Raw genomic sequence first — 27,620 nt, 5'->3', positions numbered from 1 at the left:
CGACAGCATTTTACTCAAATTTAGAGTTAACTTGAACAGTGTCAATGCAGCATTGTAATATTTCGTTTACAAAACTGGAAACTAAACTAAAATATAATATAATGAAAATGTTGATACGCTCATGCAGCTGAATTTCATTTTCTCGCATTGGTGTTATCTTTATATCACCTGCTGACGGTGTGGAAAATCTCACAAGCATAGCGGTCAAAAATGGTCAAGTTAATGATTTAAGTCAGGGGAATTTGCCTCTTATTGTACAAACACTGACAGGCGGGTAATTGGACGCAAACAACAAACAGGGTAAGTATCTGAACGTGCTGTGGAAATGTGATTCTCTTTATTGGTCGTGCGTTGTTCGGTTGGAAATGGTAAGACACATTGCAGCGAGTCAACGTGACAATATACCCACCCATACGTTTTGAAATTTTGTTGTGAGCATTAGTTGGAACTTTAGATTTATTAAATACGAACGTTAATGCAGTTGGAAAAGGGCATTTTAATGTAACACTTTTATTAAGCTAAGAATTCATGGAAACTTCACCCCGATTACCTCAATACTATTTAGGTTGCATTTTACATGTTTCATTCAAAAGACACATTTGACTAAAATTAACGTAAGATAAATCATGCCTCAATGGAAGAACCAGTGCTTGGCAAAATGACCACAACGACAGCATTGTACTCAAATTTAGTGTCAATGGACAGTGTCAATGCAGTATTGTAATACTTCGTTTTACAAAACTGTAAAATAAACATTTAGAATTTTTCCGCACATTTAAATTTTTCTGCTCGTTTGAATTGAATATATTGATATTTTGAAATGGCTTATCAAAGTTTTGATAAGACTAATTCATGAATTAAGGGTGGGTGGATGATGTTTTTAGCTTAACGTGGATGTTTTTTCATCACAAACAATCTTTCTCACTTCAGCAGTCTGGATATCAGAGGCAAACTCGTGTATCACAATGGACTATTCAGTATACCAACATGAGAATAAGGTTAGCATTATTTTGTTCATGATCGGGTCAAGTATTTAAATGAGGCTATCATTCTGTTTACTTACATTTAATAACAATGACATTGATAATGAAATTGTAATGCTGTATTTAAGCTTTTTGATACCTTTTAAACATTTTCTTTCTTTTAAAATGTATACGTAAGAAGTAGAAAAGGGTTAATGGGAGCAGTAAATCACATCACCTTACAAGAAATCTTTCTTGCTATCAAGAAGGCGGTTAATGCATGCAATCTCTACAATGCGTCGGTTTTTTGTCTAGGGAACTGGTTGTTCTGGTCCAATTTGAGCCATTTATCATGTTTATAAACTGTTACCATGTGCTCGTGGTTCCCATGTCATGATATATCACATTATATGGAATTTTGGCTGAGCTCTCTCTGCTTTTTGAATTATTTTGAAATTTATTTGATATTTTGATTTTGAAAAATATATTGTGTTGAAAATCATTTAATTTTGCATAGCACATTTATAAAAAAATTAAAAAAAAAAGTATGCTGGTAATCACCATATCGATGATAAGCTATTTTTCTTATTCCAGACATGGTTACAGCGAGTGACTTTTGAAATAAAAGTCATGTAAGGCATGACATGCATGCAAATCAAATCAAACTGAATAATAAGTGCATTGGGTTTTTATCTGATTGAACGGGATAAAGCAGAACAATAATGCTGTTCATTTTGTTTTACCTACGATGAGCCTGACGTTCCATTTTCAATGACAGACAAAACAAAAAATATTCTTAAATTTCACTCCATTAGTATCATTTAGTAAGCGGTTTTTAGGGCAGGTAACAACAGCTGTTATGGCCAAAAATATTTTCCTACACTGCAAAAACAAGTGTTAATACATTAACACTATTTGAGGAACACTTTTTAAACATGTTAAACCGTTAATGTGTTAAAATGTTAACATTTGTGTTAAAATATTAACAATTATGTGTTAAAATATTAACACTTTTACACTTTTATTAACACATTAACACTATGATTAAATGAGGATGTTCATTTTTAAATGCTTTAACGCGTTAACACCACTTTCCAAAAACAAGTGTTAATATATTAAGTGTTACTTTTTAAACACGTTAAACCGTTAATGTGTTCAAATATTAACATTTGTGTTTATATTTTAACACACAATTGTTAATATTTTAACATAAATGTTAATATATTAACGGTTTAACATGTTTAAAAAGTGTTGCTCAAATGGTGTTAATCTATTAACACTTGTTTTTGCAGTGTATGCAATATCTCACAAGTAAACAATATTGAGTCAACATTAAAGGCAAAATATATTAATTCATTCTTGACTGTAGATTGATATTAGCGTTACTTTGTATGCTTTGAAACCAACGAAACGTAGGGTGTTTTCATTAATTTGTTTAAGAGACACCATATTTAAGCATTATTTCTTTATCGCTTTAAATGGTATCCAAAAGGACCCGATTATGAAAAACTTTCAAGGGCAGTTTCCAATTTAAAACGCTGTTTTAAATTTAGTTGAAAGTGATAGATTATAAGGGGTTTAATGTATAAAATTATATTGCAATTTTCGAAAAATTTTGCAAAAATTCCAACTCTTTCAAAACTGTTTCGTGATTTCTGCAACGCCCGGTAGCTTTCATATATAACACACCAAATACGAACTGCCAATCAAGGTTCGATAATAAAGTGTGAAATTTTATTATTAAGATCCATTTCAGTGATGTAGTAGTGGTGTGAAACATGATCCTTAATTAATTTCATTTTTATAAAATGCTTTAAAAATTTCCTTTCTACTGATGCTAATGAAGTAATTATTTTTTATTTGTTTTCCATAAGCTAATCAACTGACGTAAGAAAAAATGATCCTTTGTAAATATAAAATGAAACTGTCCTTTCAGCTGATGTGATTTTTCGAGACAATGCAAATTATTCACGTGAAATGGCTTTTTATTGACATGTATTGAATTATGGAAGCATGGATGTTATTTTAAGAAGCCCAGTTTTACGCAATATTGAAGAAATTGATCCGTGTCAAAATAACATAAGCATAAATGATTTATTTCTACATCCTACAGCATTTCGGTTTATTAATTTGATTGATAAAATGTCAGTCACAGAATTTTAATATGAAAGACAAATTGCATACGAGTTCTACATGGACGTGGGGACATGAAGCGAGCCCGGTCTTCTACCACTGTCCACGGAAATGCATAGAATGTGTACCAACAAGAATTATCTGAGACACAAGTCACACAACCATTGCAGATTTATTTAAAGTCGATTTTGTCTCGTCACCGATGCACAATCAGATCTATAAACGCGCATGGGCGACAAGAAGTTAGTCTCCGTAAGTCGCTTCGTCGTTTGTGGCAGCAAACACTAAAATCAACCGTATAAAGCTCAGCTTTGCTTATATATCAGACAAACTCGGATGGCCTTTTAAAATATGGAAACTGTCTTCCGTTTGGAGACATTTAGCTCCAGTTCACAAGTTATACAGATACGTACAGGATACTACAATGGGCGTGTGTGTTTTTTGCTTCAGGACCTGCTTATTATAGCTGATTTGAAATGATTACGTCAACATGTGTTTACTTAGCTTACATACGTCGTGCTAGTGGTCAATCAACTACATCCAAAAAATAGGAAAATCATTAGGAGACGATATAATATGTGAAGACAAATACATAATCATAACCATATGATACGGAATAGTTATCTATTATTGGATGCTTAACACCATCAAATTTTGTTCCTTGTTTTATCCGCCAAATTGATATACTGTACAATATGGCTGCCGTTAGCAGTACGAGTCAGCCAGATACGGACGAGCATGGACGCTTTCAAGAATCGAATACGTTTATGAATGAATACAGCAACATCTCTCTTAATGCTACTCCAAAAACGTGGAAATCGTTCCCAAGAAGGAACGAACACTGGGCCAACATTGAAGTTGTAATTAACGCAGCCTTGTTTTTTGTTATTGTTTTTGGAAATACGGTTGTCGTAGCTGTACTCTGGCGTCGAAGAAAAATATGTCGCGCATGCATTTCTTTATCTTAAACCTTTGCATAGCAGATCTTACTATGGCTTTCTTCAACACACTACCCCAGATGATATGGGATATCACATATAAATTTCTTGCACCTGACTTTGTATGTCGTCTCGTTAAACTGTTACAGTTGGTACCGGTATACTTATCAAGTTACATACTTGTTGTAACAGCCATTGATCGTTATATCGCCATTTGTCACCCGTTAGTGGGTCTGCGAGGTAGCTACAAGGGCCCAATGCGTATCATGGTTACGTTGTGTTGGATAATGTCCATTATATGTAGTTCTCCTCAAGTTGTGATTTTCCAACTTACTGATCGCGAAAAGACCCTGAAAAATATTGGCCCGATTGTCGAGCGCTTGGCTTTAAGAACATACCCGCTGGACCACGCGCTTATATTACTTTCTTTACTCTTGCTGTGTACATAATACCAAGTTTCCTTTTGGCCGTAATGTACGGTTTAATTTGTCTTACTGTATGGAAAAATATGGAACAAACATACGGAAAGAAACAAGGGGGTAGTGGCTCAAATAACAACTGGGAAGACGACGAATCGGACAAAGTTGGCAAAAGCAATGTTGATAACAGCTTAAAACTACGCAAACAGACCGATATGGCGAGTAGAAAGCCGCAACCGCTTCAGTATCGACGCCATGGGGGTAAAGTTACACAGGCCAAAGTGAAAACAATCAAGATGACTTTGGTCATAGTTACAACCTACGTAGTCTGCTGGACACCGTTTTTTGTCACGCAAATGATGACTGTTTGGGGAACACCTCCATCACAATGTAAGATATATACAATAAATCAATTATTTATCAACCAATTTAAAGTTCAAATATTAATACCTTGCAGATATTTTTTACTCCCAAGTGATTTTAAAATGGTTACACCAAAGCACGCAGAGGCATTTATGCTCCTCACATATATAATCAATTATATTTCAATAATTGATGTAACTCTCTTTGATGACGTCATACCCAGGTTATTTAACATTCAATCCTAGTGTTTAGTTTTATTCTTTTCCTTGTCTGTAGTTTCTACACCACATTGGCACATAATGGGCAACATGAATTGTTAAATAAATTTTCTGCAAGCATATGTTAACGCTAGAACATAAAACATTGCCAATATCCTTCGTGGATTGTAATAAGGTATTAAAGCAGTAGCTAGTAAGACGAATACAACATTATTTTGTACGAGTATATATCAGGAATAACCAATGCAGATTGGTGCATAAAGAGAATAGAGACAAGCATAGCAAAAGCTTGAGACAAGGTAGTTTACCATTTCGCGCAGTACCATTGAGTATTAATTATTTTAAAATAAAAGCCGCCCACAGAAGTAAGAAGTTAACATCATATTTTACCAATTTTCACGTATGTATCAGAAATCACAGATACAAAGATACAAATTAGAGTAAGAGAATAGTGGTGATTGATAAGTGTTGCAAATTCAAGTACACATAAATTATAAGATTTGAGAAAGCAGTAATTTGTAATTTCACGTATGTATCAGAAACCCCAAGATACGAATTAGTGTCAGAGAAGAGTGGTAACTGGTAAGCGTAGCAAAAGCTTGAGACAGTCCACAGAAATTATAAGATGATTTTTTATGAGAAGTAGTAATTGATAAGGCAACATCAATGTTCAAGTATGTATCAGAAATTCTAATGGATATTAGTGTATTAAGAATGCCGATAAAGCATGCAAAACTTGGGACAAGGTAGTTTTACCATGCGCAATACCGTTGGGTATTAGTTCTTGAATAAACAAACAAAGACGCCTACAGAAAGAGGCAAAAAGATATACACGCTGTAAACTGTCTAGGCGTTTGATTAGCGCTGTAAGATAAGATCTCAAACGTGTCCTAGCCCTTCCTAGTCAAACTTATCAATCTGGGTCAACTTTCACACGGATTGTATCGTTTCTTTTGCAATAAAAATGAGTAAGACCATAAACCTCGTAGAAACATCTCCCCATATATAACCCGACCCCCTCCACAAACATCTCCCCACAAATTTCGTCACTGTTCATAAACTCAACAGTGAAATATCAATCAATACGTTTAAATCCTGTGTTCCACGAGGGAGCCTCGAGTATAGAAAACCAGCAGAGCATTCAAGTGAATTTGTCTTGTGTTTTAGTACAATGAATGCAAGAATAAGCACTTTTCAGCTGAAGCATTACATCATTTATTTTACTATGCATTTGATTCTGAGTTGAAAGTCGCATGCAGAAAATGCCTCTAGAGAGCAGGGTATTTTGCATAACATAGTAGGGCTAATGTTTTGCAAATAGCCCATTTCTTATGCGATAACCTTATTCCAAGAAAAACAAATTTGTCCAAGGTAATTGCCATGACATCCTCCAGATTTTCGTTTTGAATTTTAAATAAGATGGAACAACATGTTATTTTGAACAAGTTCCTCCCTACAGATTGTAAACGTGTTGCGTCTTGAAATGGAAACTTGCGATGGAATTGGCCTGTGAAGAAAAGTGATCAATATAGTTTGATATTTTATAGTCTTTTTATGGACTAAAAGAAAGACAGTCGTCAACTTACACATATACTGAAAGTATTTACCACGAATTATCCCGAAATAAATATTCAAATCACGATTAAGTAAGAGACTATACAAACCTCCCATATCCTGATGAATCTTAACACCTTTGTTATTACTGTTTTAATCAAGGTTAATTATTAATATCAAGTTACATAATGCTATGAGCAACTCACCTTTATTAATATATGATACCCTACTCTTACACCTTTTACTTCACTAAATTAAATATAATTAATTGCTTAAAAGCTTGGGATGTTAGCTCTGATCCTACACCCATTAAATTTATGGATGGAATCAATATCCGTTTTTCTGAACGAGAGTATAACTGCTTACAATGATAGCTTCAAATGTAATTATGCTCCCAAGGTCTGATGGACTATTTAAAGGGTAAACAACCGTACTCCATCGTCACTGAATCAGATGGCTCCACGAACACCGTGATATGAATGCTATGAGCACATTAATTTTATCTAACATTACATGCCTCTTCAGTCGGCTTAGCCAGTCGTAAAACAATTTTGCGATGATGTAACTTAGGTTAACATGGTGAATATGAAATTGATATTTAACTCCTTGCATTATGAGATGAAAATTGCAATACATAATGCCTCTAGCTGCGTTTTAATTATATTTTAGTATTATGCCATGGATCAAATGTCTGTAAAGGATGAATGAAGAAACAGAAGCTATGATGAAAGCCGAAAGCGTGAAAAGACATTGACCATGCAAACCGAACGATATTCCTTTTGATTTATGACTCCATGTGTGTTTTTATACATGTTACAGTTTTAAAGAGGTGAACGTAATTTTATTTGGACCCCTATCTGATTTTCAAAGCATGTGTCCGAGAGTTGTCTGAGATAGAATTGTGTCCAAAAGACGCAAAACAATAGGTAACATTAACAGTAATGAAAAGGCCGCAAAGCGATGAACCCTTTCAAGCTGAATACCATGACTGAAATGTAGCCAAGCTATCGGAGACATCACAAATCGAGCATTTAATTAAAGGTTATTGTAGTACACAAATGATATAAGTTTGAAGGGTTAAAATTACAACTTGGCTTTACAAATCCTCATAAAAGAATATGATTTTTAAAAAGCAGAGCAGATTAAGCAAAAAAACAGGTTTTTTTATAATATTTAGAATCCAGTTTGTGTCCAGTAGCCGGTCTGAAAAGTGCAATAGTCTTGCAATGCGCAATGCGGTTTTTTTAATATTTAGAATCCAAAAAAACAATGCAACGCGCAATGCAGTATTTCATTTAATTTGAATAATACATAAGAACATAACAAGAAGAAAAACACACGCAAACAACACCATTGGTAGCCTTTTAACATTTAACTTTATTTGAGTTAGAATTGTGTCAAAAAATAACACAAAACAATAGGTAACATTAACAGTAATGAAAAGGCCGCAAAGTGATGAACCCTTTCAAGCTTAAATACCATGGCGGAAATGTAGCCAGGCTATCGGAGATATTATAATCCCTTATGTTTTACCAATCGAGCATTTAATTAAAGGTTATTGTAGTATACAAATTGATACAGGCTGAAGACTTAAAATTACTTGCTTGATTTCTTGTTGTTAATGAGTTATGTACGTTTTACAAAAGTGTTGTTGTTCCAGCCCTCTTTACAACTCAAAAACCACAGGACTAGTAGGTCTGTGATATTTGAATTCTTCTACCCACTCGCTATGAAACGATCAATGCAATTTTTGCCAAAGCTCACTAACATTCGCAAGATGATGTGAACTACCAAATTGCAACAGTTTAAAATAATTTAGTTGTTAACCTTACCGTAGATAGCTAATCAAGATCATATGGCTGACGATGAAGCAGATTATTGTGGGCTAGATTAAATCTTGTTTATCCTAATCACTCATACTACTTTGTAATGACCAATTCTAAACGTTGCATTTATTTAAAAAATGTATAATTTTTTAATATAGTTCGGGATCATTTATATCATTGGTTGAATGTTTGTGAAATGATTCTATTAGGAGGCAACTACCAGTATAAGAGGATAATAAACATCTCAAAATAAGTAATTACCCCACTTAAATGGCCATTTTCCAAAAACGGGCTACTGTATTACAAATCTGTAAAATGTGTTGGAAGCAGAATTTATTTCTGCGCATTTTGACACCTCATTTGATACGATAGCCCAGAAAACAATAAAACACCTGTTAATTTATTGTAGTGAGGTTCAGATTTGACGGTTGCACTTACAACAATACAAAAACACTCAGATATCATTACACAGGTTTCCTTCCATTATACTGAATACAATTACAAATCAATAGAATTTACTGCAACTTTCAAATCTTGGGTTACATTGATTTAAATGTACGCTCTGACAAGTGAGGTGTCAAAATGTATAAAAATAAATTCTACTTCCAACGCATTTTACAGATTTGTAATACAATAGCCCGTTTTATGAATAACGGCCATTATTCAAAGGGGTAATTACTTTTTTGAGATGTTTATTAAAGAGTTAGGAATGACAACAAATGCTTGATAAGGGCACAGAGAGTGGTGCGACCAGTGAAAGGCAACTGACCTATTGTTTAAAACACAGTTTAACATAGCGAGATCTTTCTAGCGATGTAAGCCAAAGACATGTTGAAGAAAAGAAGATAAGGGAAGCGGCAGTTCGCAAAGCAAGATTTATCAATCGGACGACACAGCTGAAACATAGAATGTTGGTTGCTTACATTAAATAAAATTGAATGGAGTTGATGGAGATCACTGCCAGAAAACATAAGCCTTTAAATAACTATTTACTTCCGAGAAGAGAAACCAATACATTAACACATTTTCTTTTTTACGATGCTATCATTCAATTTGTGGTGACTACGCTAGAGGCGGTATTACAATGATAATAGTCACATACAATAATGCGGATTGAACTTGAGCGCTTCTAAGGCTGGTTTGAAATTCTATAACAAGCCATAATGTTTGTATAATAAGCCATAATGTTTGATATATATATATATGTATACATGCGATCTGGATAAATTTTGAATATCTTAGGTGATAGAATAGAATTAAACAACATTATGATAAATTGTGACATAAACAATTTTGATCTAAACATCTAGATTATCGAAAATACTCCGTGAAGGTGTTTTATTTCAAGTTATTGCACATATCGTTCGTTTTGGAATTTGTCATAATCCATGCCACTTTAAGATACTATCAGTTATCCCCACGTAAAAGATTTCAAATGTAAAGGAATAGCTAAAAAGTGAAGGATAACACTACACATTGTTCTTATGTTATTTATTTTATATGAACAATTAACAAAAAGAAAGTGTTGAAAAAAATACGTGTATCTGTAAGTGTCTGTATTGACAGACTCCTCCAACATTGATTAAAATGTCACACTTTACCCCTATTAGGTAGCTTTCAGTCGAGTCACTTTCAGGATATAATTATTTAACACACCTACTCACACTTCAATACACAAATCTGATTTTTGAGTTTCTTTTTACCATACTGTATTTTTGGGTTCTATTCGCATTTCGAAATTTCAGAAAATGTCAACTTTTTTTTCACGTATTTAGTATGGGTAATCTGCTAGTCCTTTTTTAATTTGAAAGTGAAAGTCTTTCTACGTTTTTAACTTCTATAGGCTAAATGACAATTTGTTTAATTTCCCGTGGATATGTATAATGACACTGCGATATATACTCACGCATTGGCGTACTGTGCGTATTGGGACGTTACGCGTGCGCCGTTAGCAACCATTCGTAGGCTCTCATTAACTGCTAAAAAAGTGTTTTTATGTCACTTTTTAAACCCAATTCTTGACCGATAACAACCAAATATAAGTTATATTACTTGCAGTAATCTAATCTTTCTTCTCGTGTGTGTTTCGTCAAGTTTCGATCAAAATAGAAAAAGCCGTTTGATTGATAAACAAACAAACACACACAATTTCCCTAATTGAAGTAATGTATAATAAATGAATGAAAATACACCTGATATTTTGCCCATTTCAATCTGAATTTTACAATCAGAATGTCGGCCAACTCAAACTTACCATGTTCATAGAACTACCATCATGGCAGTGTTGAATATTTGGACTGAATTCATATGCTAGTCGCTAGCCCTGAGCGATTGATCTCTAGCCAAAGTCCTCTCGTGTATTCTCGCGAACGGCTATACTTTATTCAATTTTAATGCAATTCTCATGAGAGTTGGAAGCACACTTTATTTAGTAATCTAGTGTATCTGTCGGTGGCTTGTACCAGGCTTTTCTTACTTTACTGTTTTATATGCCACGCACAGGGATTTGTCAATCTTTTTGTTATCTGAAATCTTACAATATATGTGATGCGATCAAGCAAAATCAGTCGGAACTCGGAAATATTGATTTTGAGATATAGCCAAACAAAGGCAATATTTCCTTTTGTTTCCTATTGTTTTGGAAGCGCTTTAATTGCTCATATCTTTGGAACTGGTTGTTCAATTTCAATGGGGGTTTCTGCAAAATCCAGCTTTGTAAATCCTTTTTACTATCCTATAAGAAACTGAAAATTTATTATTGCCGAGTTCCGACTGATTTTGCTTGATCGCATCACATATGTCTAGCCCTCTTCTTTTGTTCCATTAAGAATCGCTTCCATACACTTTTAAGATTATTTTTCAATTATCTTTAACATTACAAGGATCCAATTTCCATTTATAAATACATTTGCATCCCCCTATATTTCAAAGATATTTTCTCCTACCGGCTCTAAGTAATCGTTGAAGCAACCCGAACATCTGAAGCGGTAGACCTCTGATATGAGTTGACTCGCCGTTTCCCCAACAAATGTATCAACTTCCTCTTGGATATTCAGTGAAGGTCATTTTCCCTGATATACGGAGTCTGTGTCCAGTGTGAAGTGTTTCATCCCACGATCGCATACTAAATGGTGCAGTTTACAACATTTTAAAGATGTTTTACCCAATACTTGATCCTTCCAAATTTGAATGCCACAATCAGTTTTAATAGACTTGTAGTCAACGAACCCCTTGTAAGGCTTTTAAGCGGTTGATTTTGTATTATTATGTGATGATCTGTTCCATGTTAGGTTAGGGATGAAATCAAAACTCGATCGCTGGTTCCATTGTAGAGAACAATAGAACCAAGCTCCAAGTTTTGATTTCATCCCTTAAACAGGAAGCCCCGCTTGGCCAGTTCTTCACAGAAGAACTGGCTTACTGTTACTTGACAGACAGAACAGGATTTACATGGATACATTTTAACCTTGACTAATTCCATAAGGAACTTTGACCAAAAGTGGGGCTTCATCTTTAAGATGTAACGTCATTTACCTGAAAAGAATATATGACATGATCCCCTGAAATCTAATTATAAATCCCTCAAAGCTTCAGTTCAGTAAAGTAAACAAAAATGTTAATTAAAGGGTTCGAAGTTAGAACAGGACAAAGTGTGGTCAAACTGTGGTATACATGTTTGTTATTAATCTCTTATTTCCGCAGGCAAGATGTGTCTTTCGAATTCGTGACATCCCTGCCTGGGATAGAGATATCAGAAACAAATGGTGGGCAACAAAATATCCATGATGACCAAACACACTATAATTAATACACAGTAGTTATGTCAGTTTTGATGAAAATAAGTAATATACTGGAAATATAATATCAGTGGTGTTGGTTCAAATGTCCAGTTTTGATGTTGGGCTATTTCTTTTACTGAATTTTATCAAGCAGTATGCTTCGACTATATTTATGAATGCGTATTTATAAATACGCACGTGACCACCTCCGCGCTGCCATAACAGCTTGTAGACAGTAAGTCTCGAAATGACCTTCTACATAGCGGATGGTCTTCCTGTATATTTTAATGTAAAGGCGGTAAACATCATGAAACTATGCAGAAAAATTGTCTATTTTGTTCAACTTTTGATTATATTGAAAACGTTGACGTCGATAGATAATTTTTCCATGGGCAAATACTTTCAACATGTTGTTTTTAATGACATATTACAAATTTGGAATCCTCCATGTATAATGATATATCTATAGAAGGCGGCGTGTAAATATTAACGCCCGTGTACTGCGTGGGGTGTTGCCGTTGTGTGGATACTGTATACCAGGGGCCATCCATTCGACAGATTAAAAAAAGATTAAGACAGCTAGTTGGTGGTGGCCATAGCCTTATGTGTTTACACATGGCAAAGCAGCCGTACAATACATGGAGGTTAATACAGCCGGGGATACAGCCCGTTTATTAAAGATATAGCATTGGATATTGTCTGACAAAATTTTAAATATATTCTAAAAAGATATACCATGTTTTTGGAATATAACCACGTATCTATAGCATCTTGTTTTCCACAATACATTGTACTATTACAGTAAGCGCAATGTTTTGTACGTTCCAGCAAGCACCTATTTGATTGTCCTATATTTTTGTATTTTACCTGTTTTTCCTCCTCTTACAGCTCTGACTTACACCATAGTGATGTTACTCTCTACACTCAACAGTGCCATCAATCCATGGATTTATTTTGCATTCAGTGCAAATGCAGCCAGAGATCTTGATCAGGTAGGATGACAAATATCATAAGTACATATGCGCATTTCGTGTTTCTACATATTGTGGTTATAATGATACAATGAGCTCAGTGCAGCAAAGGTTCGACACCATTAGCTCCCCTGGGTAATGTTGTGTATAAATACAATCGTGCTTATGAACATCATTATCTAGGGAACTATACATTGGTTCGCCTCAAGTTCGGTAGTGACATAGAGGCGTAATTCGCTGGTTAATTAATCAACTGGTAAAGTTAATCGCGCAGAACGTGCGCACACGCATACAAAAGTGGTTTGTCGGCATACTTGCGGCGCAATAGCGAAAAAGAATTGATGTCGCTACCGGACTAGAGATAGACCAAAGAATATTGGAGATGGTATGTGAAGAAAACTTTAATCGTTAGCTTTAATAATAAAGCGAAAAATTATTTTAATCGGCTCACAACTTTTGAAGATATGCTCTTTTCAAGAAATGTACCCGTTTTTCACTCTGTCCACGGAAGAGGTTTGACTACTTCAAGATTGAAAAGGAGTCCACGTACCAAGCATGAATATCAAACATTCCTCAATGAAAACTTTATAAAATAACTTTATTAAGGGAATGGGCTTTACCGGTGGGCTTATGGGCTATGGTGTGAATTAGAACGTGCTGAATTTTGGTTAATATCGAGGTGCATGTGCTATCATAATTATGGGGTATTGTTATACACACTATTGCTTATCATATCAAAACCGCTGGATCAATACAACTCAAAAACAGAGCACAAAAAGATTGCACCGCACCCCTTTATAAGTAATTTGGTCTAGTTAACAGATTTGCACGACAAACAGCAACTATTTTCTTCAACATGATGGCGCTATTGCAGTAATTACCATGTCAAAGGAAAGATCGCGTAGATCACGTTACAATGTCAATCTCTGTCACATTTTCTTTCAACGCGTAACACTCTCCGTGTAAACAACTTGCAGAATTGTAACTTATATACTAAAGCCAGTCTGTCAATCATGGTATATAGTTTGTGCTTCGTTAAGTTCGAACCACTATTTAGTCTAAAAACAAAAATAACTAGAAACTGTAGCATACTCCAGAGTAGCCTAAGAGGATTGTTAATACTTTAGAACTAACTAAACGACCTACTTCCAAGTTCTTCAGATAACTATAACAGATGTTTGTTTGTTCAATCATGATAAAACGCTTCTGTCCTACATATAGGATAACATATCTTGCAATGTCAAATAAGTAACTATTTCGCATATATCTCTGCCTCTGACTGTTGAGAGCAAAAGAAAGAAGAACGGAAATTCCGAATTCTGATCCACCCAATCAGCCTTGGAAAGCTTTAAAAGTGAAAAGCAGGCGTGGTTTGTAAAATGATGTGTTTAATATTGAATGGGAATTTCATCATTGACCATCAAGATTAACTGGTTTGTTTGCATCAGAAATCTACGTTCCAACGTTCATTAGTCAAGTGACTTAACTATATCAATTCAGCTTGAAGTTGATTATTCTTGTGTGTTACAATTTCCTGCATGTGCTTGTTTCAGAGTAATCGGATGCTGAGCTGAGCATGTGTTTATCAAATAGTAAAACAGTTCTTGCTTTTATTGGTTCGTGAAAGTTGACGATGGGCAAAACTCAATAAAGTGCTAAACCGATGGTCATGGCTTTAGAATTAAGATTGGGATTTCCGTAGCATTGTTGCTTTTGAAAACAGGATGCAAGATTGTATCGTCTCATGCAGTTTGACCTGCTTTCAATGTTTGCGCAAGTGTATTGTAAACATATCAATTAATACCTGTCGTGTAAATTCCTTCAAATTTCCTTCCCCCGGATGATGAGAATCGATTTGACAATAAATGCCTTGCATTGCTAGAGTCATATGACGTCTTCTGATGTATTGGAAAGACTAAAAAAGACTTTAATACGTACATATTCAGATAGTGACGTCCTCTTGATTTTGTTTTAAACCATTGCTTCTTACGCACAGCAGAGTTTCAGCGCTTAACATGCTTAATGCCCGGGCTTAATGTTTGCTGATGAATACACCTTATACTATGTTTTAACTTGTCCACAATTTCAGAGCAAATACAGCTTAGCAAATTTGGTAATGTGGAATTGGTAAACATGAATAAGAATATTGTAAAACCAAATGAGGTTCCATTAATGTGAGTTTGGCTGATAGCGTCATACTAAATTTTAAGCTCGGTAAATCTTGAAACTGTTCGTACAATGAGTGAATATTAGTTTACTCCGGGAAGCATCTAGCAAATCCCCCCGGGTCACTCCCATTGTGGCCTATACACCATCCGCGATAATCAACTTTTGAAAAGCACCCTAAACAAGGATTTAACCCTTGGCTAAAACTTGGATTTAACGCTTGGCTAAAAATATAGTTGCTCAAACTCCAAATAATGTGTATCTGCCTTTCGTCTCTTTCGTCAAACAAAAACTCGTTTAGAGGCATATACTGGGGGCACATGTTTGTAGATGGAATTCTACGGTATCACACTATTTGAATGCCAACAACAATGGCAGCTGTATGACTACCACCTGACAGTTCCCCGTTGCACTCCTGGATGGAGAGGGACAAGCGATGTTACGTACAGTGTCTTACCTAAGGACACAACACAACAGGATGGGTTCTACGGAGTTCGCTCCCACAACCTTGTGATTATGAATCGAACGCCCCAATCGTTAGGGTACAGTGTTCTCCCATATTCGCTGTAGAAGTGACGTAATAAATCGGATTAACTACTATAGCAACCGTTATCATCATCAGTCGGCTGCAGAGTCCCTTCAGTATCTCCCATGAGTTGTTGGACGTACTGTAAGTACAGTGTGCGAGGCCATCCCGGTCCCCTCTTCCCATGTGGTGGAATATAATGGGCATATTCTTTCACAGGCTCGTCGTCTTCGAGACGCAGTATATGGTCGAGAAATTGGAGTTGATGAATCTTGACTTTGGCAACCAGTGGAGTGGTGTTGGTCAGATTGTAGATGGTTTTATTTGGAATCCGGTCCACACGCTTGATATTTAACATGACTCTGTAGCAAGATGTTGCAAAGGCATTGATCTTGTTTTCCATGTCCTTGGTGATTACCCATGACCAGGGACAGGCGATTTGCGCGGAAAAAAATAGCAAATTGCGCGGAATTGCGCGGAACTTTGTTTTTCAGTGCAAATCATGTATCCCTAAATTGCGCGGAATTGCGCGGAAAGAAAGTTCCGCGCAAATCGCCTGTCCCTGCCCATGACTTGCACCAGTACAGAAAGACAGTAACACAAGTTGTCTCAAACAGCTTGATTTTTGTTTCGATTGGCGGGATGGGTTTCTCCAAAGGCGTTCCAGTTTCCAGAAAGCTGCCCAGGCTAGTGCTTTTCTTCTTTTTAGGTCTCCAACACTAGAGCCCATCTTGGAACCCAAGTACTTGAAGTCTGTTACATGGTTTATGGTACTACCATAGACTTCAAGTGCTGACTGGGCGTTACAGTTTGCAGTCATATATTCTGTCTTAGGTGCGCTGATGACAAGGCCTAGATCTGCTGCTGCAGTTGCAGTCCTAGTAAGCTGTGACTGGGCCCGGGCTATGGAAGATTCCAACAGGGTCATACCATTAGTAGGGATGACCATCATAATTTCATGTTGCCCCTTTTGCTACAAAAGATTGGTTTCTGGAAAGAACTCATCAACAGAAGTATTTTGGTGGTTAAATGGTCAAAATCGGTCAAAAACTTTTCGAATTATGAATTTTCAAAGTTTCCCATTCTGACCGGTCATTGGAACGAAATAAATTGACAAAGTCTAAATATAGCAATGTGAGCAAAATTGGTATAAGCATATATTTACCTTTTTATATTTCTTTATTTTAATATATATGCAAACATGAAACAAGCATATTGTGAAAGTATCAAAGGGGTTTCTTATGAAATGGCACTTTACTAGTCAATAGCATTAAGTATTTCTTCAAACCGAGGCACTGAAATCATGCTTTTAGAAAACATTTGCCAAAAATCATCCATAATGGCCAAAGTGGCACAAAATCAAAAGTCCAGGTGAACTTTTTTCCACAACAATATACACTACACATAAGAAAAATACTAATGTACTACAAGGGATTTTCAACATAGGAATCCAAACAATCAAGTACCAACATGCACAGCTTTGTCCTGATATCACTTCTGGGGTTTTAACAAAATGTTTAACCTCTATTGTGATTGGCAGCAGCATAAGGTATCTCTTTGATAGCTGATAATGACCAGCCATTCAGCAAGTGGCTAATAACTGACCTTGATAGGCTTGAATGAATACTGTCATGTGCTACAAAACCATCACACTCCAGGGACTAGTCACTCCATATGCTACAGGGAGCACAGTACTTTAACAATGGAGTGAAAGACTCATTATTGATTAGGCGCGTATTTTAAAAGTACAGCTCCTGTGCGTGTATAGCAGCAAGTCAGTGCAGATGGTATAAATATAAGAAAATGTTTAGGGTTGAGATCAGGTGAATAATACAACAAATGAGCATGAAACTTCACATTTATGTTCAGAAAGGTGTCTATTTAACATGATTCGAAAGGTGTTTGGAAATTCCAAAGGGAAGCTGGTGATTTAATTTTTAACTCGAGATCTACTTGTCCGTTTTTTTTTCCTTTTTACAGAGGGTATGATAGAGGTAATAACAACAACTCTGCCAAATTACAGCTCAGTAGGTCAAGGTGTTCACCTGATCTTATTCATCTGAATATTTTGTGCCATTCTGAGCAGTGCTGCACTGGGCCACTGGCAATTAAGCGCACTGTGGCGATGGACCAATTTTGACTCACACTTACAGAAAAACCAAATAAGTTATGATGCTGTAATTTGCAGGATAGTTACAAAACATAATTGGCATTAACATCTCCAATTTTTACAGAAAAATTATGAAAAATAAAAGAATGAGCTCAATTTAGAAATGTCTGTGCAAGCAGTGCACAGTTGAGCTCCCTGCATGTCTATGGGAGTGTTCTAATCAAGTTGATGGTTCATTGGTCATCCCTACCATTAGCAAAATCAAGGTCATTCAGCATCCTAGCAATAGATTAATATTGAGAGCACGGTGGCCGAGCGGAACGAGCTACGACTCATAATCGGAAGGTTGCGGGTTCGAGCCCCGGTGACGCCATCGTGTTGTGCCCTTGAGTAAGGCACTTTATCTCGATTACTCCTCTCTACCCAGGTGTGAAATGGGGAGCTGTTATGAATACTGTCCATTGAGCGCCGCCCTAAGGTATGAGCATGCCTTGGGCATTGTATGGCAGCTGACATATTCTAACGACGGCGGAATAAATGTAAAGCGCTTTGGTACATGTTCACATGTGAAAGGCGCTGTATAAATACTAACATTTTTTTTTTAAATACAATTTTGACTATATCACCTTGTACTACAAGCAGGTTGCACTCATCTGCAATCAAAGATTGAATACAATACCGCTCTTTTCAAAGATACTATCTTACATGTGCGAGTGATCAGCATGATATGGTTAAATGCGTAGGTACCGCGTGGGCGTTGTAGTGGAGGGTGCAAAAACTGTATTCATCTATTGCTATGGTAGCTAATTCGATTATTACGTCGTTTCTACAGCGAATTGCTTCAAGTACCCTCTACGACTTTCTTTTGTTACGGTATCAGTAGTGTTTTTCTTTTGCGTACATATCACATACTTCTGTCCGGGATATCTGCATAAATAACGGTAGTGTAATGACCGTTCATGTTCACTAATGAGTCTTGGTTAAACTTCTAGCACTGTATATACCATGTATACATGATTTCTGTAAATGAAAACACGCTAATGATAATGATAAGTGCTGATGCAAAGTTGCAATTGTCATGATTATCAAGTTGCACATGCTATACGCTGGCTTTTCATTAGCTAATGTCTAATGTGAAACATCGGCCATTGTGTCAGTAACACTGTCGATGCCTAAACTACATGTAGCACGTTCCTCATATCATGCAATCATATGAAATTTGCTAAACTGATTATAATAATAATGTACAAAAAAGCTCTCGGTATGATGTAATTCAGAAAGTTTATTCAGCAATATGAATGACGTGTTTCTATGATTATCTGTGATTTAGCAAAGCCAACGACCTGTAACATTGACGTTGAAAGAGATGTACGGCTTTTATTTTTCATACTGATATTTATGGAATTCTTGTGACTGATAAAATCTCTTAGGTTTGCTTACCATTCAGGCAGTGGCCCCTTCTTGTGAATGCACTAGTAAATCTAACTCTAAAAGTAACGAGAGATTGAGAGATGAGTTGTAGGATAGTATTATGGTATGAATCCAAACAACAGTATTAGTTCAATCATATTAAAGGAAAACAACGTTGCATCAACATTTAAAAGGGCATATCGTGATCCACAGTCTCATCCCCCCCCACTTTTCTATTGGCCTATTGAGCAGTGTAATACACATAATCATGCATAACTCGCTAACGCAAAATCGGAATCAGCTGAAATTTTGGGAATCAGCTTTTTTCGTCGATATCTACTGAAAAATGTCATAAAAGGAGGATGCTAGGATCAGGAAATTCTTGCGAATGGTAGTGAGCTTTGGCAAAAATTGCATTGATCATTTCATAGCGATTGTGTAGAAGAATTCAAATATCACAGATATACTTTTGTAGCTCATGTGGTTCTTGAGTTATCATTGGTTATGTTGTAAAGAGAGCTGAAACAACAACACTTGATTTGTAGGATGAACTTATATTTCAATAATATATTGATTTAGACAACAAAAGATCGTGTCGCCTTAATGTAGACCTACAAAGGTCGTCATGTCAGGCGTAGGTAAAGGATCTTGGCTGATTTTGGACTTTTTTGTATTTAAAAGATCAACTTCATCCCTTGGCTCCAAGAGCACTTTATGTTTTCTAAAGGCTCAATATCAATTCCTTCATTCCTTTATTTATTTGTTTATTTATTTATTTATTTATTTATTTATTTATTTATTTATTTATTTATTTATTTATTTATTTATTTATTTATTTATTTATTTATTTATTTATTTATTTATTTATTTATTTATTTATTTATTTATTTATTTATTTATTTTCGCCATTGAAATGTTTCACATGAACTGTTAAAGATACTACAAACCGAATGACCCAAGAAAAGTGAGCATGTAATATTGCATTTATTTAACCTATTAATTATGAGCATCATGTATTGTACATTGTTCAGGCTTTGAATAACAGTATTAATACAAAATGTGTGAATCAATCTCATCTGCTCGTTTCTCCTTAGTTATTTACCGTTAGAATAATCCGTCCTTAGACCTGTCATTAATTTGCAATTTAAAACCTACAGAAGTTTTTAAGACCTACATAACAGATTGGCACGAAAAACATTTACGATTTTCGGCCACATGATGGCGCTATTGCAACAATAATCATGTTACAAGAGATAGATAGAGTTACAATCTGAATTTTTAAATGGTAACAGTCTCTGTTAAATTCTAACTTTGATAACAAATCCATTCTGGCAATCATGATAAGTTTGTAATTCATTAACCTCTAGGCACTTTTTTTCGTAAAAATATTCGATTAGGTAATTCATTTAATACGGTATTGCATGCGGGTTAAACTGTAACCTGTGAATTATTAGAAATTTGAACCACAATGTAATCGAATTTTTATGCTGGATACAGAGAAGTATGCTTTGGCGAATTGAAATCTACTTAGACCACTTACCATTAAAAACACATTTGTCCGTGTACCATTCTATCTGCTGAAGATACCGTGTTATTGCATTCAGATAATCATGCGGATCTTTTTTGATCGATCAAAGGAGCCTAAAAGGGATCTTAATGTAATACTTTAGAACTAAACGACCTATTTCCAACTTCTTCAGATATCTAAAACATCAAAGTTGTTTATTTATTCTATCGTGATAAAACGGTCTTGTCCTACATTTGTATAGGATAGGTTATCTTCCAATGTCAAATAAGCAACTTTTCTCATCTCAACATTTGGGAGTAAATGAAAGAAGGGCGGCTTCTCTGCATTTGGAAGTAACAGAAAAGAAGAACGGAAATTCTGACTTCCAATCCACAGCACAGCCTTAGAACACTTTAATAGAGCAGACAATTGGTAAAATAATGTATTTGGCACTCCGTACTTTAAATGAGAATTTGCCAGAATGAGAGTTGGCAGGAATGCCTGATGCATTGAAGTCCTATAACATTAGCAACCTGATTAAGGGTATAGCAGTATTAATACAAAATGTGTGCATCAACTTCATCTGCTCGTTTTTCCTCACTTATTTACCGTTAGAATAATGTGTTCTTAGACCTGTCATTAATTTGCAATTTAAAACCTACAAAAGTATTTGAAATGCAATTTTACTCTTTTGATACGAACAAAACTATAATACTTTAGTTAACACATTTAGTGTAAGAAGTAACTGGTGATAAAACACCACATTCAGTATTAAAATCTGCTATGTATAAATTATTGTGCCAATATCCATCCACAGTATAATACTGCCATCTTAATGGCAAAATGACCTACATAACAGATTGGCACGAAAAACATTTACGATTTTCGGCCACATGATGGCGCTATTGCAGCAATAATCATATTACAAGGAAAGATAGAGTTACATTCTGAATTTTTTGCGCGTAACAGTCTCTCTCAGTTTCTAACTTTTATACCAAATCCATTCTGCCAATGTTGATAAGTTTGTAATTCATTAACCTCTAGCCACTTTTTCGTAAAAACATTCATTTAGGTCATTCATTTAATACGGTATTGCATGCGGGTTAAACTGTAACTTGTGAATTATTATAAATTTGAACCACAATGTAATCCAATCTTTATGCTGGATACAGAGAAGTATGCTTTGGCGAATTGAAATCTACTTAGACCACTTACCATTTAAAACACATTTGTCTGTGTACCATTCCATCTACTGAAGTTACCGTGATATTGCATTCAGATAATCATGCGTATCTTTGATCGATCAAAGGAGCCTAAAAAGGGATCTTAATGTAATACTTTAGAACTAAACGACCTATTTCTAACTTCTTCAGATAACTATAACATCAAACTTGTTTATTTATTCTATCGTGATAAAACGGTCCTGTCCTACATTTGTATGGGATAAGATATCTTCCAATGTCAAATAAGCAGCTATTTCCCATCTCAACATTTGGGAGTAAAAGAAAGAAGGACGGAAATTCTGAATTCCAATCCACAGCACAGCCTTAGAACACTTTAAGGCTACATGCTCTTTTTGGTTGAAATTTTTGGCGGGAAATAATGCCAAAACATTAAAGTAATCTTTTCCCACAACTAAATATCATAGTCAAGAAATTAATGATGCATCTGGTAGCTTAGATCATAACTTTCATTGTACTTAGTTGCAATTATCCCAGAAAATTCTTGATTTGTTTTTACAGAGTCTTGAATTGTCGATGTTTTTGATCAAAAAACATCACTCGGTGTATTTTGAAACTCGAGGCATTAACTCTTCTCAAATTAGCCCCAAATCATAATTTATTATATGCACGTGTAGCAAACACCAATGGGAATAATTGGACGTTGTTTGCGGAGCCTAAATTTGGTTTGATTTTATTTCACAATAATTCTAAGGTGAGAATTTTGACCTGACATTTCCTTTTGGATTTCAAATTTAAATTCATTGATATGTGATATTTTGAATAAATAAAGAGTACGCTTACCTTTCTGCAACACTTCCCGGTATCATTAAGCATCTGCTGATAACCAACATTTTAGCTGAAAACAGTCCCTTCCTATCATTTTTGAACAAAATATGGTTCATAAGTGCGTACACTACGCGTATAAACTAGCACAGCGAGATAATGAAGAGAGCTATTTACGGTGGGGTATCTATTGTAAGCTATTAGGGTAGGCCTATAGTATATCTTCCCGCAAGTGACAAGATGTGTCAAACAGGGCGGTATATTCAAACGCTATTGTCTGGATCATTGAGTATCGATTACGCACGTATACAGTAACACGGATGTGTGTGGTCCTCCCCAGGTTTTGACATAAATTACAAATGACGTCGTGAATGACCCAGCGTTTTCGTTTTATTATTACTAAATTAATCGTCGTTTATCACGAGTGCTAAGAGTTGTACCAGTTCAATTCATCAAAATTAATTTGTATTAAATGAAAAACAAACAGACAAGTAGAGTCATATGTCTTTCTATGACCGTATTCCTACCAAAATCTGATTTTAATACACTAGAAACGTGTTGATATGTATATCTTTGAAAATCGCCGAATGTTAACCACAGTCACCGTGGCACAGTATAGGCATCTTTAGCATTCATAGCGCAATTGGCAGTGGTTCGAACCCCGGTGAAAATTTTAGTATTTTTTATTCTTTTTACTAATGCGCTGTGCCGTTTTTCAAACACGCCCCTGAATGAAACTCATGGGCAAGTACCCTTAATAGCGCAGACAGTTTGTAAAATAATGTATTTAGTACTATATAATTTTTTTTATTTAAATGAGAATTTGATCATTGGCGGGTTTGTTTTCCTCCGACAACTACGTTCCAATTCATAAGTCAAATAATTATCGCTGTTTCGCAAGTGACCTAACGTGTTTGTTCCATAACAGTCAGATGCTGGTAACATCACATATATGAGGTAGCAACACAGTTCTTGCTGGTTCAAATAAGTTTACTAACTTTAATTCAATAACTGGTAAACCGATGGTATGGCTTTAAAATTAGGTCTGTAATTAGGAGTCCTATAGCATTGTTGCATTTGGAAAAGATGCGAGTATGTATCGTCTCGAACAACTTGACCTGCTTTTAATGTTTGCACAATACACTTCCAGTTTATTGTAAAAATATCAATTAATGCCCCTTATGTGGATTTCTTCATGTTTCTTTTCCCCGGACGAAGAGAATCAATTTAACAGTAAATGATTGCTAAAGTCATATGACGTCTTCTACTGCATTCATGGTATTGACAAGACTAAACCTCTGACGCACATATTCAGATAGTGATGTCCTCTTGATATTGTTTTAAACGAATGCAGCAACATTGTCGCTTTAAACGTTTGCCGAAGACTACAGTTTATACCATGACCCAGCTTTCAGAGTAAAAGTACAGCTTCTCAAACTTGGAAATGTGGAACTGGTAAACATGAATAAGACGATTGTAAAACAAAATAAAGGTTTCAGTCAACGTAAGTTCGACTAATGGGTTAATAGCGTCATACTAAATTTAAACATTGGTAAATCTTAACTGCTCGATATAGCGAATGTGTGATTAACGCGGGAAGTAATATTATCAAATACTATTCAGTGCTGCATGTATGTGCTAATGAGCCGGGTAATGCCAACTCTCACTTTTACATGTAAGAAAGCGCTATCTCATTACCATTACTATGGCAACATCGTTTCCCAACGTTTCCAGTGTGATTATAGGATATTTAGCCTAGACACGACACAGTATGCATTGTAAAAGTAAATCACCGATTATGAGTAAGGCTTAATTAAAATACACTTGAAATACCTTATTCAAAGCGCTTTACATTTATTCCACTATCACACCATGTGGTTATATAAATGCACATCCAGTAACTTCCTGTACGATTACCACTCACTAGTTCCCCATCGTATGCCTGGGTGAAGTGGAACAAGCGATATAAATTCTCTTGCCTGAGGTCACATTCACAACACGTTGGCTCTGACGGGTTTCGAACCCACAACCTTGTGATCACGAGTGTAACCGTCAGGCTACCATACTCTTCGATTGCTTTTAAGTGTTTCCTTATGTTTACGGTCTAAGTAACACTATTCTAGGTAGCACACGGTAATATTCTCAAATTGCGATAAGTAGTATATTTCTTTTGCGTACTTATCTCATACTTCTGTCAGGGACATCTGTAGTAAGATTGGTAGTGTAATGCCGGATAATTTTTACCAATGGATCTTGTTTAAGCTTCTACATGTAGCATTCATTATAGATCCAATGTGAAACATCCGTTTTGGAGCGTTGTATGCCAATTGCGTTATTTGGGCTGCCAATACCTAAATTAACATTATCCTCAATTGTTGCAAACACGTTGGAATGTATAACAATTTTTGTCGGATTTGTTAACTCCTATTGTTGGTGGCATTCACCTGAATGCGCGAATCCTTTTAAATCCGTAATAACACAAACTTTTTTCTTTCTGTTAAATTCAGGTGTTATGTTGCTGCTGTACACGACTCTCTGGCAAAAACAAAAAACGAAATATCTCCGCCCGACCTACAGATGACACATCAAGCCGCTATATATCAACCAATGCCGCTCCACGAACATTTTATTCTGACATGTCAGAGAATGGTAGGAGAAAGTACCTAATGACTGATGCTGAACAACAAGCAACAAGGACTGCTTTATTAAACTCAATGTCGGATTAGTTTGCTTGTTTAATAAATTGCCGAAGCCTATTTCATCCACGTGGCTTTTATAAAAGCAGATTATAATATACCTATTTATATTTGGGATGTTGAATAGCTAATGTGAAGAGGTCAATATTTTCACATTGCACATCTGAAATAATAGATTGTATCATGTTTGGAGTTGATTTCATGAAAAATCACACCGTCACTTACTAGATTAAATTGTTTAATGAACTCGAATCGCACACCAACTCGAATAACATACTCTACAAATATGGTTCGCACACATTCACAAACAGACAAATCGCTATACCCCATACACACATACCACACACATTATACATCCCCACACACACCCCTAGACACACCCACGCGAGAGCGCCCCAATGTAAATATGCGGCCCATGACCACAATTTCGCGAATCTTGATATCGTCTCTTCCTATAAAAACATTCAAAGTTAACTGCATAAATGAGCGCCATGAAAGAGCTTTGTCCTTCATCGTGAAGGATACAGCCCATGTAGAGAGAAACTCACCTGTCTATAATCAGTAACAAAATTAGTAAGGTGTTTAGATTTCACTGTATTAAATGGATAAGTCTAGAATCCATTTTGTACTGTTAAAATTTTCACAGTCCAAATGATATAGACATTGTCTTATTTTACCCAGATATTCGCTAAAACAACGTGTAAAGGGTTTTCTGTGCAAACATTAATAGGTAGAACACACAGTGAAAACAAAAATGTACAGACAGAAGCCATGACTTTCTAATGACACTGACCTTTACCACGTAATCCAGCTGTGATCTTTACCAACTCCTGCGACAAAGAAAAACACACTGACGGACATACTTTTTGGACCGACGGACAGATAAAGGGACATACACGCATGGCCAGGTAAATATGCAACAAACGCCTATGTGTTGACATTATCACTTTCCTCTCTGTCTAACTGCTTATACAATATGTCATATAATCCATGATGGCTTAGCTTTAAACGAAAAATTTAAATAATTTCTTAAATGTTATATCTTAATATAAAGCTTATTTTAATTATCTTTTTGGCTTTTTAGCTACATTTACAAGCTTGATATAGCAATGTCATATGGAAAATGTGATATTGTATACGGGTTTTTTTTAATACTTAAACGATATAAATTCAAGATCGTAGCCAGAGGACAGAGGAGGACAGAACACTGGAAAATATTATAATATATAAGGCAAAATCATGACAAAGAGGATGAGGAATCACTGTACATTCACCCAATTTGACGAACAAATAAACTTGCTCCTCAGACCGACTGGACTGGCTACATATTGACGCACATGCAAAAGTTGACATTCAGCCAAATTATTCTGTCATACTTGGAACAAGCTATAGAAGAAATTACGTCAGTATTTGGCATTTGGGTGATCACTTTGTGTGCGGAGAGAATGTCATCAGTGAACCATTGCTTGTCATAAAAAAACGATATTATCGTAAACAATTTCAAAAGACAGACTAAAGTCGATATAATTTTATGTAAAAATACTCAACTTTCGAATGACAGATTATTGACAACTTGACTGACTTTCGCAGATAGACAGATGATTAATACTGAAACGCTCGCGTGCACGAAACACCCCAACAAAAACAAACAATTAAACAATATGCATTCTCACATCACTATAGCTATTTACTAATGCAAGTACTTTTTGGTGTTAAAGCCTGCAACTTGAAGATATGGAACAATTTAGTTTTATCTATACATTGGTTTGCTTCAAGTTTGGCAGTGACGGTAATGCTTTTTCGCAACAGACGGACAGAGTGAAGCAAAGACGTGCCAAAATACATACGTATATTCAATAACCCCCACACACACACCCCCACCCATAAACATATGTAAATACCCATATACACCCCATACACACGCCCCCTCCCCATACACAAACCCCCAAACACATACACCCCACACACTTACATATAAATGCTCATCCAAAACATCACCTCATATAATATTTGGGTTAGGGTTTGAGTTAGGGTTT

At 35.6% G+C, this 27,620-nt stretch overlaps 1 protein-coding gene across 1 annotated transcript; it reads left to right on the top strand.

Annotated features, from left to right (window-relative positions):
- The first annotated feature begins 3,421 nt into the window (after positions 1-3,421).
- Positions 3,422-26,504, top strand: LOC140153306 (mesotocin receptor-like). Its single transcript, XM_072176031.1, is given in 5 exon segments — positions 3,422-4,031; positions 4,034-4,372; positions 4,375-4,842; positions 13,081-13,184; positions 25,396-26,504. Coding segments are annotated over 5 exon segments (1,371 nt in total). The 5' UTR covers positions 3,422-3,790; the 3' UTR covers positions 25,615-26,504.
- The last annotated feature ends 1,116 nt before the right edge of the window (positions 26,505-27,620 follow it).

This window comes from Amphiura filiformis, chromosome 5 (genome assembly GCF_039555335.1).
Source record: "Amphiura filiformis chromosome 5, Afil_fr2py, whole genome shotgun sequence".
Taxonomy (NCBI): Eukaryota; Metazoa; Echinodermata; class Ophiuroidea; order Amphilepidida; family Amphiuridae; genus Amphiura; species Amphiura filiformis.
The sequence above is the reverse complement of the archived record's forward strand: the minus strand, read 5'-3'. Positions and strand labels throughout refer to the sequence as shown.